Genomic DNA, 13,070 nt, shown 5'->3' with positions numbered 1-13,070 from the left:
ACACTAATGCTCTACTGTAAAATCGGCATCGCAAAATTCTTACACTAGAAAAAAAATATTTTCAGGTGTTTTGTACTTTTTATTTATCTTTAGCAACTCTCTTATCTCGATCTCAATATAAGAAGGCATCAACTCTCTCAAGAGACCTCATTTGTTTACAAAATCATTTTCCGTTGAAAATATTTAAAACTTCAACGTCTACAAACGAGATTTAGCTTACATGCAATTGCAGTAAACATTGCTTCCTTTGACACACAAGATATGTTGTATATGATGACTTGTTTTTAGTATATTTATATTATAAAGATGTGAGTATCAATAATATCCTCATAAAAAACTAATTTGCAATACCTTTGCGCCAAACTATAATTTGTTTGTTTAATATATCTACACACTATTCTGTAAGCTTATTAGACATACCATAGAAATTTACGTAAATAATTTTATAAACATAGTCAGTAATTGGTATGTTTGATCTTGTTATCCTCGTCTCCGAAACTGGTTTCTAAGTAAGAAGATAGCATAGATTTAATAATATTTAAGATGTAGATATTCTCATATTAATCTACTCGCTATGAAATATATTCTATGTTTTTGCCCATTTTATTGCGTTTGTTGATATTTTCACCCTTTTGGAAGATCGACGTAGAAATTTGTAGAATTGCTTCTCTAATAAAATTATAAGAACTGTAGAAAATTTAAAATTAAAAACTAAACAATGTTTATTGTTATATTTCTGTCATAATTGCTGACTATTGCGTAAATTTTATATATTTATTCCTGTCAATATTTTAAGATTTTACCGTTATTTAATTAAATTTTATCTTCACATTTTTCTTATCTATGTTATTTGTTATCAAAATATTGACCTGCAAACATTCACTGTTTTTTTATACCCTTATGGAAGATCTATTACTTCAAATTAAAAACGGTCAAATAAAAAATCTTCTTGAAGAAGATTCATATAAATTATACAAATATCTTTATAAGTACAAATTAAAAGATCCCCGTATTGAAATAGTTCTTGAAGGGATAAAAAATGATGAATCTTCTAATGATATTGAAAAGACCTTGGTCTCCCTATTTTTTATGAAAAAAATCAAAATTGAAAATATCCACACAAGAATTTATCTACAAGAATATTTCCCTAGATTCCATTTTCTTTTCATAGATTCTGAAGATATAAAATACCAGATGATTTTACAGTTTTATTTTTTAATTAAGAAATATAAAATTTACGAAACCAATAAAAAATTGAATAATTTGGTAGCAAAATACATTTCATCAATAAGAATCTTTAAGAATGATCTTACTTTGTACAATGATAAAACTAATACATTTGTTTTAAATTATAATACTAAACAGAGAATTCTCAAAGAATCAGAAGACAATCCACTTATGAATTGTTTAATACCTCACCTTAGTACTCCTGTTTTAGTAGATTTATATGACATAATAGAAGATAAATCTGTTATAAATTTAGAAATTAATAACAGAAATCTTTTTCATTATTTAATAGACAAAATAGTTAGAGACACATTAATAGATCACATGAATCTTATAGATTTAAAAGTAGATAAAAAAATATTTTATATACATTTGAATAAATCTACAATGATTTATAAGAAATTATTAGAGAGAAATTTCAAAAAATATTTAGATATATTGAAACTTATTAAATATAAGAAAAAATATGTTTTATTGGTAGAATGGCTTAAAACTTTTATATATTTTGGTAAATTTGAATTATTCAAAAAATTATATAAAAGTTTACACAAGAAAATATCAAAAGAAGAATCAGAATTGTTTGATATATTGAGGAATAATTTGAAAAGTAAAAAACATTTTACTTTAGTCCCATTTTTAGTAAAATGTAGGCATTATAAAGATTCTGAGTTTTGTATACATTCTTATAAAGACATAACAATGAAATTAGGATAAAAAAATATAGAGTTGTGTTAAAAAATGATACAACATTTAATAAAAGTAAATACACATATTAATATTATTACGAAATATAATTTAAATCATTTTTTACATTAATACAAATAAGTAGCACGTATATAACCCTAAATTTTTTTATTTTTAACATATAGACTTGAGCTTACCCTGTAAAATGGCACTCTGTTTTTTTTAGAATAATAGAAAGAAGTTAAAATTTTTTAATTCGTTTAAAATTTCATATTTTAATTAAGAGTTATATGAATTTATAAATTAAACAAAATATTTTTTTAATATTTTTAGATGGGTTTCTGCAAAAATCTTCACATATGATTTACATATATCGCCATGACAAGAGATCAAAAATATTTCAAGACACAATGAGGCAGTAAGATTTTTATTAAGGTCATAGTTCACAACACAAAGAAAAGATGAATTCTAAGAAAATGATGGCACACTCCACCGGGCTGATTTTACATAAATCAAACAGATTAATGTGCGCGAGTAGATGAGATTTAAACAACCAATCTCTTTTGTGTTCCAGAATACCTACATAAAAATTTGCATATTTTCACTTAAGATATGTCCACATAAAGCGTCTTTAAATTTCTGTAAAGTCACCTATCTCCGCATTTTGGTCTAAAAAAATAAAATGGAACATAAAAAAGGAAAATAGTAAGTCTAAAAGTTAAAATGATTTGTTGGATGTAACACAGACCGACGAAACTTATATTGTAGAAGAAATTCATCTAATTCTCATGCGAAAGATACGATACAATATTAATTGTGTTTTATTAATGTGTTACAGGCGTCGTATGGATTTGAGCATTGAAATAATAACCAATTTCACAATTCTTACCATGACTGTTATTAAGCAAACGAAACACTTGTATAACTAAAGGTATAACCTATCTAAATCAGACGAATTATCAAGGAAAACAATGCAAAGTGTACTAAAGGATTATAAAGAATCATATAGAATACATTTTTAATAGAAGGCGCTTGAAAGCATATCAATTTTATTATATCTAAAATGAATCAAAAAAATATCATGTCAGATTTTACGTAAGAATTATATACGAAAAGATGTGCAAGTTCTAAATTTAACAAAATGCCGGGGAATTGCTGCTGAAGTTATCCTTTGTTTTTAGAAAAACTGATTTTAAATTTTTGGTTACCTTTCTTTCTGAAAGTCTTCCTACAAGAGAAATTAATTTTTCTCGGAAAAAAGGTAATTTCAAGAAAGTATAAAGTTACTTTTTCACATTATGCTCCAATAAGTCTATGTTTTAAAATTAAAAAGAACGGTTTCCTATAACCTTGTAATCTACAATATTAAATTGTTTTATGCTACATAATAATTTTCTAAATGTAAAATTTTTTATTAATTTTTAAGTGGCGTCTCGTGGAATCCAAAAGCCATACAAATGGGCATAAAAATGTTTTCTCTCCACATACCAGTCATAGTGTCAATATACTTCAAAGGTACATCTTCTTGTTTTAAATCAATTTTAGTGTTTCCTCTAAGTTCACTGATCTTTATTTCTACTTTGGTTATCTCAGCCCATTCATCAAGTTTAAATTCCATTTTTACATTTCCTTCTTTGACCTCAATAATTTTTAATTGAATTTTCCCTATAAAAATTTCATCTTTTTCGATTTTCAAATCTCTAGCCCAACATCGTATAAATTCATCTTTTACAAGAAAATTCTGAAATTCTTCAGGTGGACAATTTACAGTACTACTGTAAATAAACTTACCAGATGTTTTTACATCGGCTTTTATATTTGGCACATCGACACTAGGTCTGACTGTGTTTTTAATTTCCAAAACATTTTTCGAAAATTTTAATAAGGCCTCGCCTTCAAGTTCTTTAAAAAAGTCTAAAAACCATGGGAAATCTTTTAAGCCTTCGTTCTCCTCGTGGGTCGTGGTGAAATTAGTCAAAATACATGATTTATTATCTTTTAAAGCATCAAGTTCTATAATATAAATAAGACCTAGATTGTTCATTCTTGAACATATTTTTACAAAAATGTCAGTTTTTATAATTTCGTAATTTCTTTTATTTAGTTCGTTTATGATTTTTTCTTTGGCCCATGTTGAGATGTCGCTTTCTGACCAGTGGTAATTTTTCATTCTTTCCTCTGCGTTCATAGGGTTAAAAATTTCACTTTCTCAAACTGTAAAAAAAATCAAATTATCAAAAACAAGTAAATTATTAATTTTAAACAATATTAGGCTTATAATTATCAAATAAAAATAATCTTATTCTATTATCTAGTAGTTAATTAAAATAATTAATTAATAAAATATTTTTTATGTGTTTAAACGTACAAAGAAATCTTATTTGTTTACATTCTCCTTTGTTTTTTGTCATTGGTTAAAAAACTAATTTAACTTTTAGCCCCCATTTTTTATGAAAATTAATTATGAAGATTCTTCACACATGAAAGCCTTAAAGATATTTTTATTGGTTTCATGTTTGTACGGTACAACAGATTTCTGCATTCCGCCAGAAATTACAAGGCATTATCAGTCGCTTTATGGTTCAAAATATATATTTCTGACAAATATATGTTTATATTTAACAGTAATTTGTCTTTTAACAGGAATTATAGTGCGAAATTATAAATACAAAGAATTGACGAAATTCTATAAGCATAATGTCAGTGTTCTTCTACCGCTCAACGCTCTTGTCACAATTTTATTCTGGGTATTGTACCTAATTGACCCTACACTCATACGAGACAAAAGCTTCTTTGAGCAGGGAATAAAAATAAGCCTGTTTACTGATATCTGTGTCCATCTCTTTCCATTTATAAGCTTATTTCTGGAGTCTAAAAAACTTATCCTTAAAAGATCTAATATTCATCTTACATTTTACATCGTATTTACTTTCAGTTATTACCTTCTCTGTTTTTATTATAAAAATTTAAACCAAGAGTGGGTATATCCAATATTAGGGAAAATTAGTACATTTTACAGACTAACACTATTTGGATTTAGTGCCCTTCTAGCTATGGGAATTTATGAGTTATCAATGTATACACTTTCAAAATAAAAATTTTATAGAAAATGGGATAACTGGTAAAAAATTAAATTACATCATATTGATAGCTATATATATTAGCTTAGCCCTGTAAAAACAATTATAAAATTTTTAAATATAATTTAATACAAAAAATACGCAATTCATTAATTTTGTTGTGTCTTTGATACCTTCAATATTATTTATTCAACTCTTGAATTTCATCCATTTCTGCGTCAAGTATCTTTTCTTCTGTAAAAGTTTTCATTGTGCAATCAATACCAATAGAAAAAATTTTATCATCAATTTTAATGACTCTCGTGACTTCATCGTCATGTTCATAAACCTTCTTAGCATTATAAACAATTTCATTTCCACGCGAAAATAGATTTTCAGAAAAAATATCGCGAATCCACTTTTTAGATTTCTCATTAATTATTTGACATTGATTTATATCAATTTCTTTATTATCATCTATAAATTCGGAAATATCATAAACTTGTATAGATCCATCTACACATCCAGTATAAATCTTATTTTGTAAAAATTTTACACATAATATTCCCGTATCGTGGTTGGTTTTTTTTATTGTTAGATTATTTTTTTTGTCTAAAAATCCCAAAAATGGCAGAGTAAGACCGCAAACGATGTATTCATTCATATTACAAAAACTTAAAACTTTAATTGGAACTTTTATCTTTTCTTTTATTTCCAGATCTAAAGATAATATGTAAATATAAAAATCTACAGCGACATAGATTAAATCTCGCCGAATTATCATAGATTTTATAATATCTTGTTGTAAAAAAGTAGATTTATCATTTTTGAATATGTAACCATCCCAGTTCGTATAATAAATGTCTGTGTTATATTTCACAACACTAGAAATAGGACTGTCACAATAAAAAAGTTTTTCAATTTTTGAACATGTTAATTTATATTTGTAAATGTATCCTTTAGTGTCACCAATAAAAATAGAATCTTTATCGTAATCTAAACTTAACAATTTATTGGAAAATTTGACGGGTTGTAACATTTAATATGAGGGGATTAATTTTATAACGGAAATTAAAAAAATATGATTTATTTTGTTTATTATCTTATGCTCCGTAAACTGTATATTTTTAATACAGTTATTAATAAAAGCTTAAATCTAATATGTAAAAAGACTAGAAGCTATATTTATGTGCATTTGACTTATGTTTAATTATGCATATACTTTTAATTCTGTGGTATAAATAACCTCTTGTTATTAAATTAATTAATTTATTATTTCGTTTCCATACCATACAAGTCTCCGTTCACGTCTTTAGTCTGTTCGACATCAGGCAATTGTTCTGTATTTTTTAACAAATATTTGTACGCTAAAGCATCACTTTTTAATTTAGGTGTAAGAAATTCTCTCATTTTCCTACTGTACAAATTTATCATTTTTCTTTCTTTTGCAGTTAGCATTGCGTTATCAATTAAATTAAGCTGAAGCGGGACATAACTTAAATTAGTCTGAAATACAAAACCAGAATCTTCATTAATTAGCACTTCATCCTCTAATCTTATACCTAAAGAAGAATCCTGATAAAAAGGCTCTAAAGTGAATACATTTTTTTGTGACAATATGTCATCTTCATAGCCCAACTTCGGTATATTTTCATGTACATTTGAGAAATGTCTTACACCATGTCCAGTAGCTGTAATAAAATCCTTACTCATCTGTTTAAAATAATATCTCACTGCTTCATCTAATTCTTTACCTTTGATATTACTTTTTCTTATACTTTTCGCCTTTGTTAAAGCTTTAGCCGTCACTGTGTAAAATCTTATCATGTCTGGTGTTAAATTACCGAAACAAACAGTTCTTGTTATGTCAGTAGTGCCATAATAATAATGACTACCAACATCTATTAATAAGAGTTCGTCTTTAGTGTGTATTTTTTTTGAAACTTCATGAAATATTTTAGCAGAATTTATACCAGAAGCGATGATAGGCTCAAAACTTTCGGAGTAATAACCAGGATTCTTTTTTTTCAATCTTAGTAGTTTTTTTTTGATTTCTAATTCTGTAAAATCTTGTTCAGAATTTTCAAACATAGACAATAACTTGATTATAGACACAGCGTCATGAATACCAGCCATTTTGAAACCAAATACTTCTACCGGGTTATTATAAGCGTCTTCATTTTCGATTATTTCCGAATATTCGGGATTTTTTAATAAACTGTAAGTATAAAAATTTACATCATCAGAAATATAAACTTTTTTTTCTTTGATATCTTTTACAAAGTCATAAAATGAATTATATGGTTTGAAAGTAATACCATCCATTTTGATATAATCTTCTGTAAACAATGTAAATGAATTATCTGTAAAATAAGCGAATGAATAAAATGATGTAGAATGTTTCAAATCGTTGCCTCTTAGATTTAGTATCCATGAAATTGTACTCATATTCGATAAGATAAATCCTTCACCTTTTTTCAGATTTTTTCGAAGTCTTTGTAATTTTTCAATATAAGTCTCTCCTGGTATAATTGTATCCAGATTATAAGGCTTTTCCTCATTTATTATTAGTTCTTTGAATTGTGCTATATATTTTTTATCTATGAATTCCGAAAGTTTTATATCTTGTAAACTAAATATTGGATTAAATTTTTTCTTCGGTTTATCTGACCACACTTGATCGAACAAGTCGTCTTTATAAGGCACAAGAGTTACACCAACTTTTTGAAGATCTTCGTGTAAACGCTTATATTCTCTTGAAGTTATTAATTTCGAACAAACACCTATACGTTTTATTCCTTTAGACGTAATCCAATTTATCATAGAACCAGGAAGTTCTTCGACTACTTCAAAATTCTTAATTTCTGTTCTTGCTTTTTCTAAAAATTGCATCGTTGTAAAGAAAGCATTACTTACTCCTGTTATAGCACTGCCATAAGTACCAGTATACCCTGTAAGGGATTTTACTCTTTGATCGTTGTCTCCTATTACTTCATTAAAATGTTCGTCTCGTATTGGATTTATGTATGCATCCAGGTTTTGTTGTCTTATGAGTTCCAAGAAAGATTGTAATAGCATATGACCTTTTACGATCATATTTTTAATATAAAAAATTTAAAACAGTTTTAAGATAAAACATGTCCATTAATATTATTGGAACAAAATATGTAATAAATTATAACTTACAATAAAAATACTTGTTTATTTATATGCAGCAAAAATATTAATTTAAAGACGACTTTGTGTGTTGAATGTTTCACATCTATAAATTTTCTAATTTATATGTACAGTGACATAGACCTGCAAACACAAATGAAATTATATCAATGAACCAACAATATTACTGTTTATCTTATATGTTACATGATGAGAAGTTGTACGACCAAAGAGTCTAACAGAAAAAAATATGTTTTTAATTAATTTTTTTACACTGCAAAATAATATTTGTGCGCTCTTTATACACGAATTCTTGGCCCTCCACAAGAAAGCGTCCGCGTCACGAAGGGCGGGACCGATGAATTTTAACTAGGTGCAAATCTCTAAGTCTTATCAACTTCGGCTGCTGTCTAGTAAGTAGGGCCAGCTATACTCTAGTGGTGGGAGATTCATTGCTGGTGAGATTACAACCGTATACTTTCGAGTAATTCTTCATATTTTTAACCTGGAAGAGGTTGGGCATGATACTGAAGTTGTATTTTTCTGCTGAACTGAGTTGTGTTCATAAATGGTGTATTGAACCAGGCGTTGTGTTTTCGTCAGGTCTGCGAAATATGTTGTCAGAAATGACTAAGGATCTGTTACCTAAGGGAACAAAACTTTCTCCTACAAGCAGGGCCGTCGAGGTATGCTGTCGTGTAAACGCAATTATTGATGGTTTTCTTTATTGGTAAAGTTTTTGGTGGCTTTTCTTCGTTTTGCTGATTCTGTCTTTTTACAATAAAATATTTTATTTATACATGTGTGATGTACATGACTACATCACATAGACAACTGTCAAAACAACCAGCTGTCAAACATCTTAAACGGCATGTAATGATGAGTCACACAAACAAACAAACGAAAGTTGGATGGTCGTTACTACATTCGTAAGTACGCCAATGTTTGTGTTTAGTGTTGACAAGAAATAATAAATTAAAAATAAACTATAAAAGAAAGTCTGTCTGTGAAGGGTATGGTATATATGGAATATATAGAATCCAAGAGAGAGACTAAAACCATCAATAAACATATTTACATTAAAAACTATTTAGAGAGATATTATAAAAATGGCCATGTACCCCGGATACATGACATAATTGAATTCAATTCCCACAAAGTATCAAAAGGGGACAACAACGCAGTAATTAAAGAAGCGTTAGAATTTAAGTATACGATCGAAGAGATCGATTTAGAAGTAAAAAAAAACTTAAGTATAATAAAAAACATAAAAGAATTTAATGAAATGGAGCTAGATACATGGTTTGAGGATTTCAACCGAATCAGCAGAAATAAAAAATGGGATTTTAAAAAAGAAAAAATCGCCTTAGGAGAATTAGTGCGAGATCCCACATTGCAACAAATATTTGGATTACCAGATTTAGAAAAAATAAGAAGATATATTGAAAAAAATGTAAGTCAAAGATCAAGTCCTGAGATGCTACATTTAAAGCTACAGGCATGTAAACAAATTAATTTCAGATACATTAAAGAATATTTGTTTGAAATAAAGAATCTAGTAGATCAGTATGCTAGACTAGAAAACTTAACGAGAAAAGAATACGAAAGAAAGTTAAGAGAGAGTTTTTTCTTGGGATTAGGTTTTTCCACTCGTCTTAAGATATTAGAGCTTGGAAAAAATAACGTCGAAGAAACCATGACGTATTTAGAAACAGTGGAAGAGTGTTTGATTTTTGAAGGAAAAAGGCGTGAAATGACATATGAATCAGTTCATAATGATAGATTCAAGTTTGAGACCGAAAAGGACGGTTACAAGAACAATAAATGGTGCTGCCTCCATAAAAACAGTACGCACAATACTGAGGATTGCTTTAGACTAAACAATACCTCAGAGCAGCTTAAGAAAAATTTAGAAAACATAAAAATGCCGAATATTGTTCCAGAAAAATTATTTACAATTAGAGAAATAAAGAAAAATAACATACCAGAAGAGGTAGTATTTAATAGAGAAAATAAAGTCGAGAACATTAAAATAAAAAATCAAGAAGTAACTAATAAAGAAAATTCAAAAGAATTGAAAACAAAACATGAAACATCGAAAAATGATGAAATAATAGCGAAAACGCTTAGCCATGAGAAACTACAGAATGTAGTTGGAACAAATATATTAAAAGAGAAGGATTTAATTGTCAAAAGAAATACAGATATTGACAAGAAGCTTAACAATCCGATGAAAAATATAGAAAAAGAAAATAAAAAAGATGATAATAAAAGAAATCGAGGTAATGAATTAATAAAAATAAAATACCGTGATAAATATAAACAAAAGAAGACATATAAAATAAGAAAGAAAAAAAATGAAATATTAGAAAGTATAAACACGAAGAATAAGCAAAAAATGTTAAGTAGTGTTATAGATAAAGCAATAGTAGACCCGCCGAATATAATATTGAAACATGAAGAGTGGTCAGGAATATATAAGAATGAAGTGGTATCTTTAAAAAATTTAAAGCTTTAGGAGAGGGCAGAATGTGATGTACATGACTACATCACATAGACAACTGTCAAAACAACCAGCTGTCAAACATCTTAAACGGCATGTAATGATGAGTCACACAAACAAACAAACGAAAGTTGGATGGTCGTTACTACATTCGTAAGTACGCCAATGTTTGTGTTTAGTGTTGACAAGAAATAATAAATTAAAAATAAACTATAAAAGAAAGTCTGTCTGTGAAGGGTATGGTATATATGGAATATATAGAATCCAAGAGAGAGACTAAAACCATCAATAAACATATTTACATTAAAAACTATTTAGAGAGATATTATAAAAATGGCCATGTACCCCGGATACATGACAACATGAATTTTTACTTTTGTCCCTGTCCATAAAACAATTTATAAGTTTTTTTGAAATTTTATTCCTGTCTTTAACTTCAAGCAGTCATTACCAGCGTTCGTATTCACAACCTCCCAATGGCTTTTACCCTCTCTTATTTTAGAATAAGATCTACTTCTTATTACAAAAATAAGATATTTCATTAATTTTTACATTCAATGCATAACTTTATTTTTAATATTTAAAATATTTTCAAACTTGATCATATTTCCCCGCCCTTCATAATGACTGTCATTGGCCGTGAACAAGAATTTAAAACTTTACAACTAAAAATCCGTAAATTTTTAACTGACGAATCAAATTCCAACATTTTTATAAGCGGAGTCCCCGGCTCAGGAAAAACTCACACAATTAAACAAGTATTAAAAGATTTAAACCAAGATTATATTTATTTAAACGCAGGTCATTTAAAGCTTAAATCCCTAATATACAAAGAAATTTTCAATAAATTAAAATGTCAAAAATCAAAAAAAACCGACAATTTATTTTCTTTAAGAAACCATTTTATGACTTGTAAAACTCAACATATTTTAATTATAGACGAAATTGATTTATTAACCAACAAATCACAAAGTTTTCTTTACAATTTAACAGATTTCGCATATTTAGAAAACACTAAAATTTTATTAATATGTATTTCTAATACTATGAATTTACCCGAAAAATTTTTAGAATCAAAAGTGTGTAGTAGATTTGGTAAAAATAGGGTTGATTTTAAGCCATACACACATGTTAAGCTTAAAAAGATACTTAGTAGTAATTATAAAGATGTAAATATTTATGATGTAGAATTAATATCAAGAAGAGTTGCTTCGATTTTTGGAGATGTTAGAAAAGCTTTTAGTCTTGTTGAAAATATTAAGGAATCTAAAGAGATGACGAAGTTGATTAATAAATCTTTTTTACCAGTCGGTTACATGATTTTACCTAATCTTAGTAAGTATCAGAAGATTTTGTTGAATATTGTGCTACATAGTGAAGATTTTAGTATTAGTACAATTTTTAAGAATTTTGAGTTTACTTGTAAGTCGAATAATCTTAGTGTTTTGGATTTTTATGATTTTTTTAATTTTTTAAAGAAGTTTAGTACTTTAGGAATAATTAAGTTTAAAGATTATAGTGAGAAGATTATAATTTTAGAAGATGTAGAGGAGATTGATAAGATTTTTCAAGATGATGAAGATTACAATATTTTAAAACAGCGAAAATTTAAATAAAATAAAAATTTTTTTAGCTCATTTGTACTATTAAAAGTAGAAAAAAAATATAATTTTTTTTTTAAATCTAAGATTTTTTCATGATATTGAAAAAACTTGTTAGGAAATCTTAAGAATATGTTTTTAGTGTATAAAAATGCATTGGTCTATAAAATAGTTTTTAAAATGAGTCTCAAATAGATGTATGGCATTTTATATAGATGTATGGCATTTTATATAGACATATGGCATTTTATATAGATGTATGGCATTTTGTGTAAATAGATGTCATATTCATGATCACATTCACTCTTTCTCTACTCCTTTTAAATCTTTCATTTCTCTTCCCCTATTTCCAAATGGATAAAAAATTAATTTTCTATCTTAATAACTCCAATTTTAAAAATTCTTACAAGCCAAAAAAGAAGCCTCCACAAATCAGAAAATCCACTACCACTTCTTCTGATTTATTAAAACTAGTCAACGGCGAGATTTGTCTTGACGACAATGAAATGTTCGTAAATCTCAATAAATCTGAAGACATGGAAGTTATAGAAGATGATGAGTTGGTTACATCAAATACATACGCCACTAAGAAGAGGAAAAATGCCAGATGGACTAAAAAAGAGACAGAGTGTTTTTTTGAAGCTCTAAGTTTATGTGGACTTGAGTTTTCACTTATTAGTGGAATATTTGAGAATAAAGATAGAAAGATGTGTAAAATGAAGTATATTGGTGAAATGAAGAAGAATAAGAAGATGATAGAGAAATCATTAAATAAAAAAGAGAAGTTTTGTCCTGAGAAATATAAGAATTTACAAAGTTATATAAAAAAATAAATAACAC

At 27.3% G+C, this 13,070-nt stretch overlaps 7 protein-coding genes across 7 annotated transcripts; 4 read left to right on the top strand and 3 right to left on the bottom strand.

Moving 5' to 3' along the window:
• Positions 1-900: 900 nt before the first annotated feature.
• VNE69_10137 (uncharacterized protein) lies at positions 901-1,941 on the top strand (the record flags this gene model as incomplete). The annotated part of the gene is made up of 1 exon (XM_065474860.1): positions 901-1,941. The coding sequence occupies one exon, from the start codon at positions 901-903 to the stop codon at positions 1,939-1,941; it is 1,041 nt and encodes a 346-aa protein (XP_065330932.1).
• Positions 1,942-3,325: 1,384 nt separating this feature from the next.
• VNE69_10136 (Hsp90 ATPase activator) lies at positions 3,326-4,099 on the bottom strand (the record flags this gene model as incomplete). The annotated part of the gene is made up of 1 exon (XM_065474859.1): positions 3,326-4,099. One exon carries the CDS (start codon positions 4,097-4,099, stop codon positions 3,326-3,328), a length of 774 nt encoding a protein of 257 aa, XP_065330931.1.
• A 262-nt stretch (positions 4,100-4,361) lies between these two features.
• VNE69_10135 (FAR-17a/AIG1-like protein) lies at positions 4,362-5,006 on the top strand (the record flags this gene model as incomplete). Its single annotated transcript, XM_065474858.1, has 1 exon — positions 4,362-5,006. The coding sequence occupies one exon, from the start codon at positions 4,362-4,364 to the stop codon at positions 5,004-5,006; it is 645 nt and encodes a 214-aa protein (XP_065330930.1).
• Positions 5,007-5,172: 166 nt separating this feature from the next.
• On the bottom strand, positions 5,173-6,009 carry VNE69_10134 (WD40 repeat domain-containing protein; the record flags this gene model as incomplete). Its single annotated transcript, XM_065474857.1, has 1 exon — positions 5,173-6,009. The coding sequence occupies one exon, from the start codon at positions 6,007-6,009 to the stop codon at positions 5,173-5,175; it is 837 nt and encodes a 278-aa protein (XP_065330929.1).
• Positions 6,010-6,242: 233 nt separating this feature from the next.
• On the bottom strand, positions 6,243-8,048 carry VNE69_10133 (Xaa-Pro aminopeptidase; the record flags this gene model as incomplete). The annotated part of the gene is made up of 1 exon (XM_065474856.1): positions 6,243-8,048. The coding sequence occupies one exon, from the start codon at positions 8,046-8,048 to the stop codon at positions 6,243-6,245; it is 1,806 nt and encodes a 601-aa protein (XP_065330928.1).
• Positions 8,049-11,252: 3,204 nt separating this feature from the next.
• On the top strand, positions 11,253-12,245 carry VNE69_10132 (origin recognition complex subunit 1 (ORC1); the record flags this gene model as incomplete). Its single annotated transcript, XM_065474855.1, has 1 exon — positions 11,253-12,245. One exon carries the CDS (start codon positions 11,253-11,255, stop codon positions 12,243-12,245), a length of 993 nt encoding a protein of 330 aa, XP_065330927.1.
• A 338-nt stretch (positions 12,246-12,583) lies between these two features.
• Positions 12,584-13,063, top strand: VNE69_10131 (transcription factor TFIIIB component B; the record flags this gene model as incomplete). The annotated part of the gene is made up of 1 exon (XM_065474854.1): positions 12,584-13,063. One exon carries the CDS (start codon positions 12,584-12,586, stop codon positions 13,061-13,063), a length of 480 nt encoding a protein of 159 aa, XP_065330926.1.
• Between the last annotated feature and the right edge of the window lie 7 nt (positions 13,064-13,070).

Source organism: Vairimorpha necatrix, chromosome 10 (assembly GCF_036630325.1).
Source record: "Vairimorpha necatrix chromosome 10, complete sequence".
Taxonomy (NCBI): Eukaryota; Fungi; Microsporidia; family Nosematidae; genus Vairimorpha; species Vairimorpha necatrix.
This window is presented reverse-complemented; position numbering and strand designations above follow the sequence as displayed.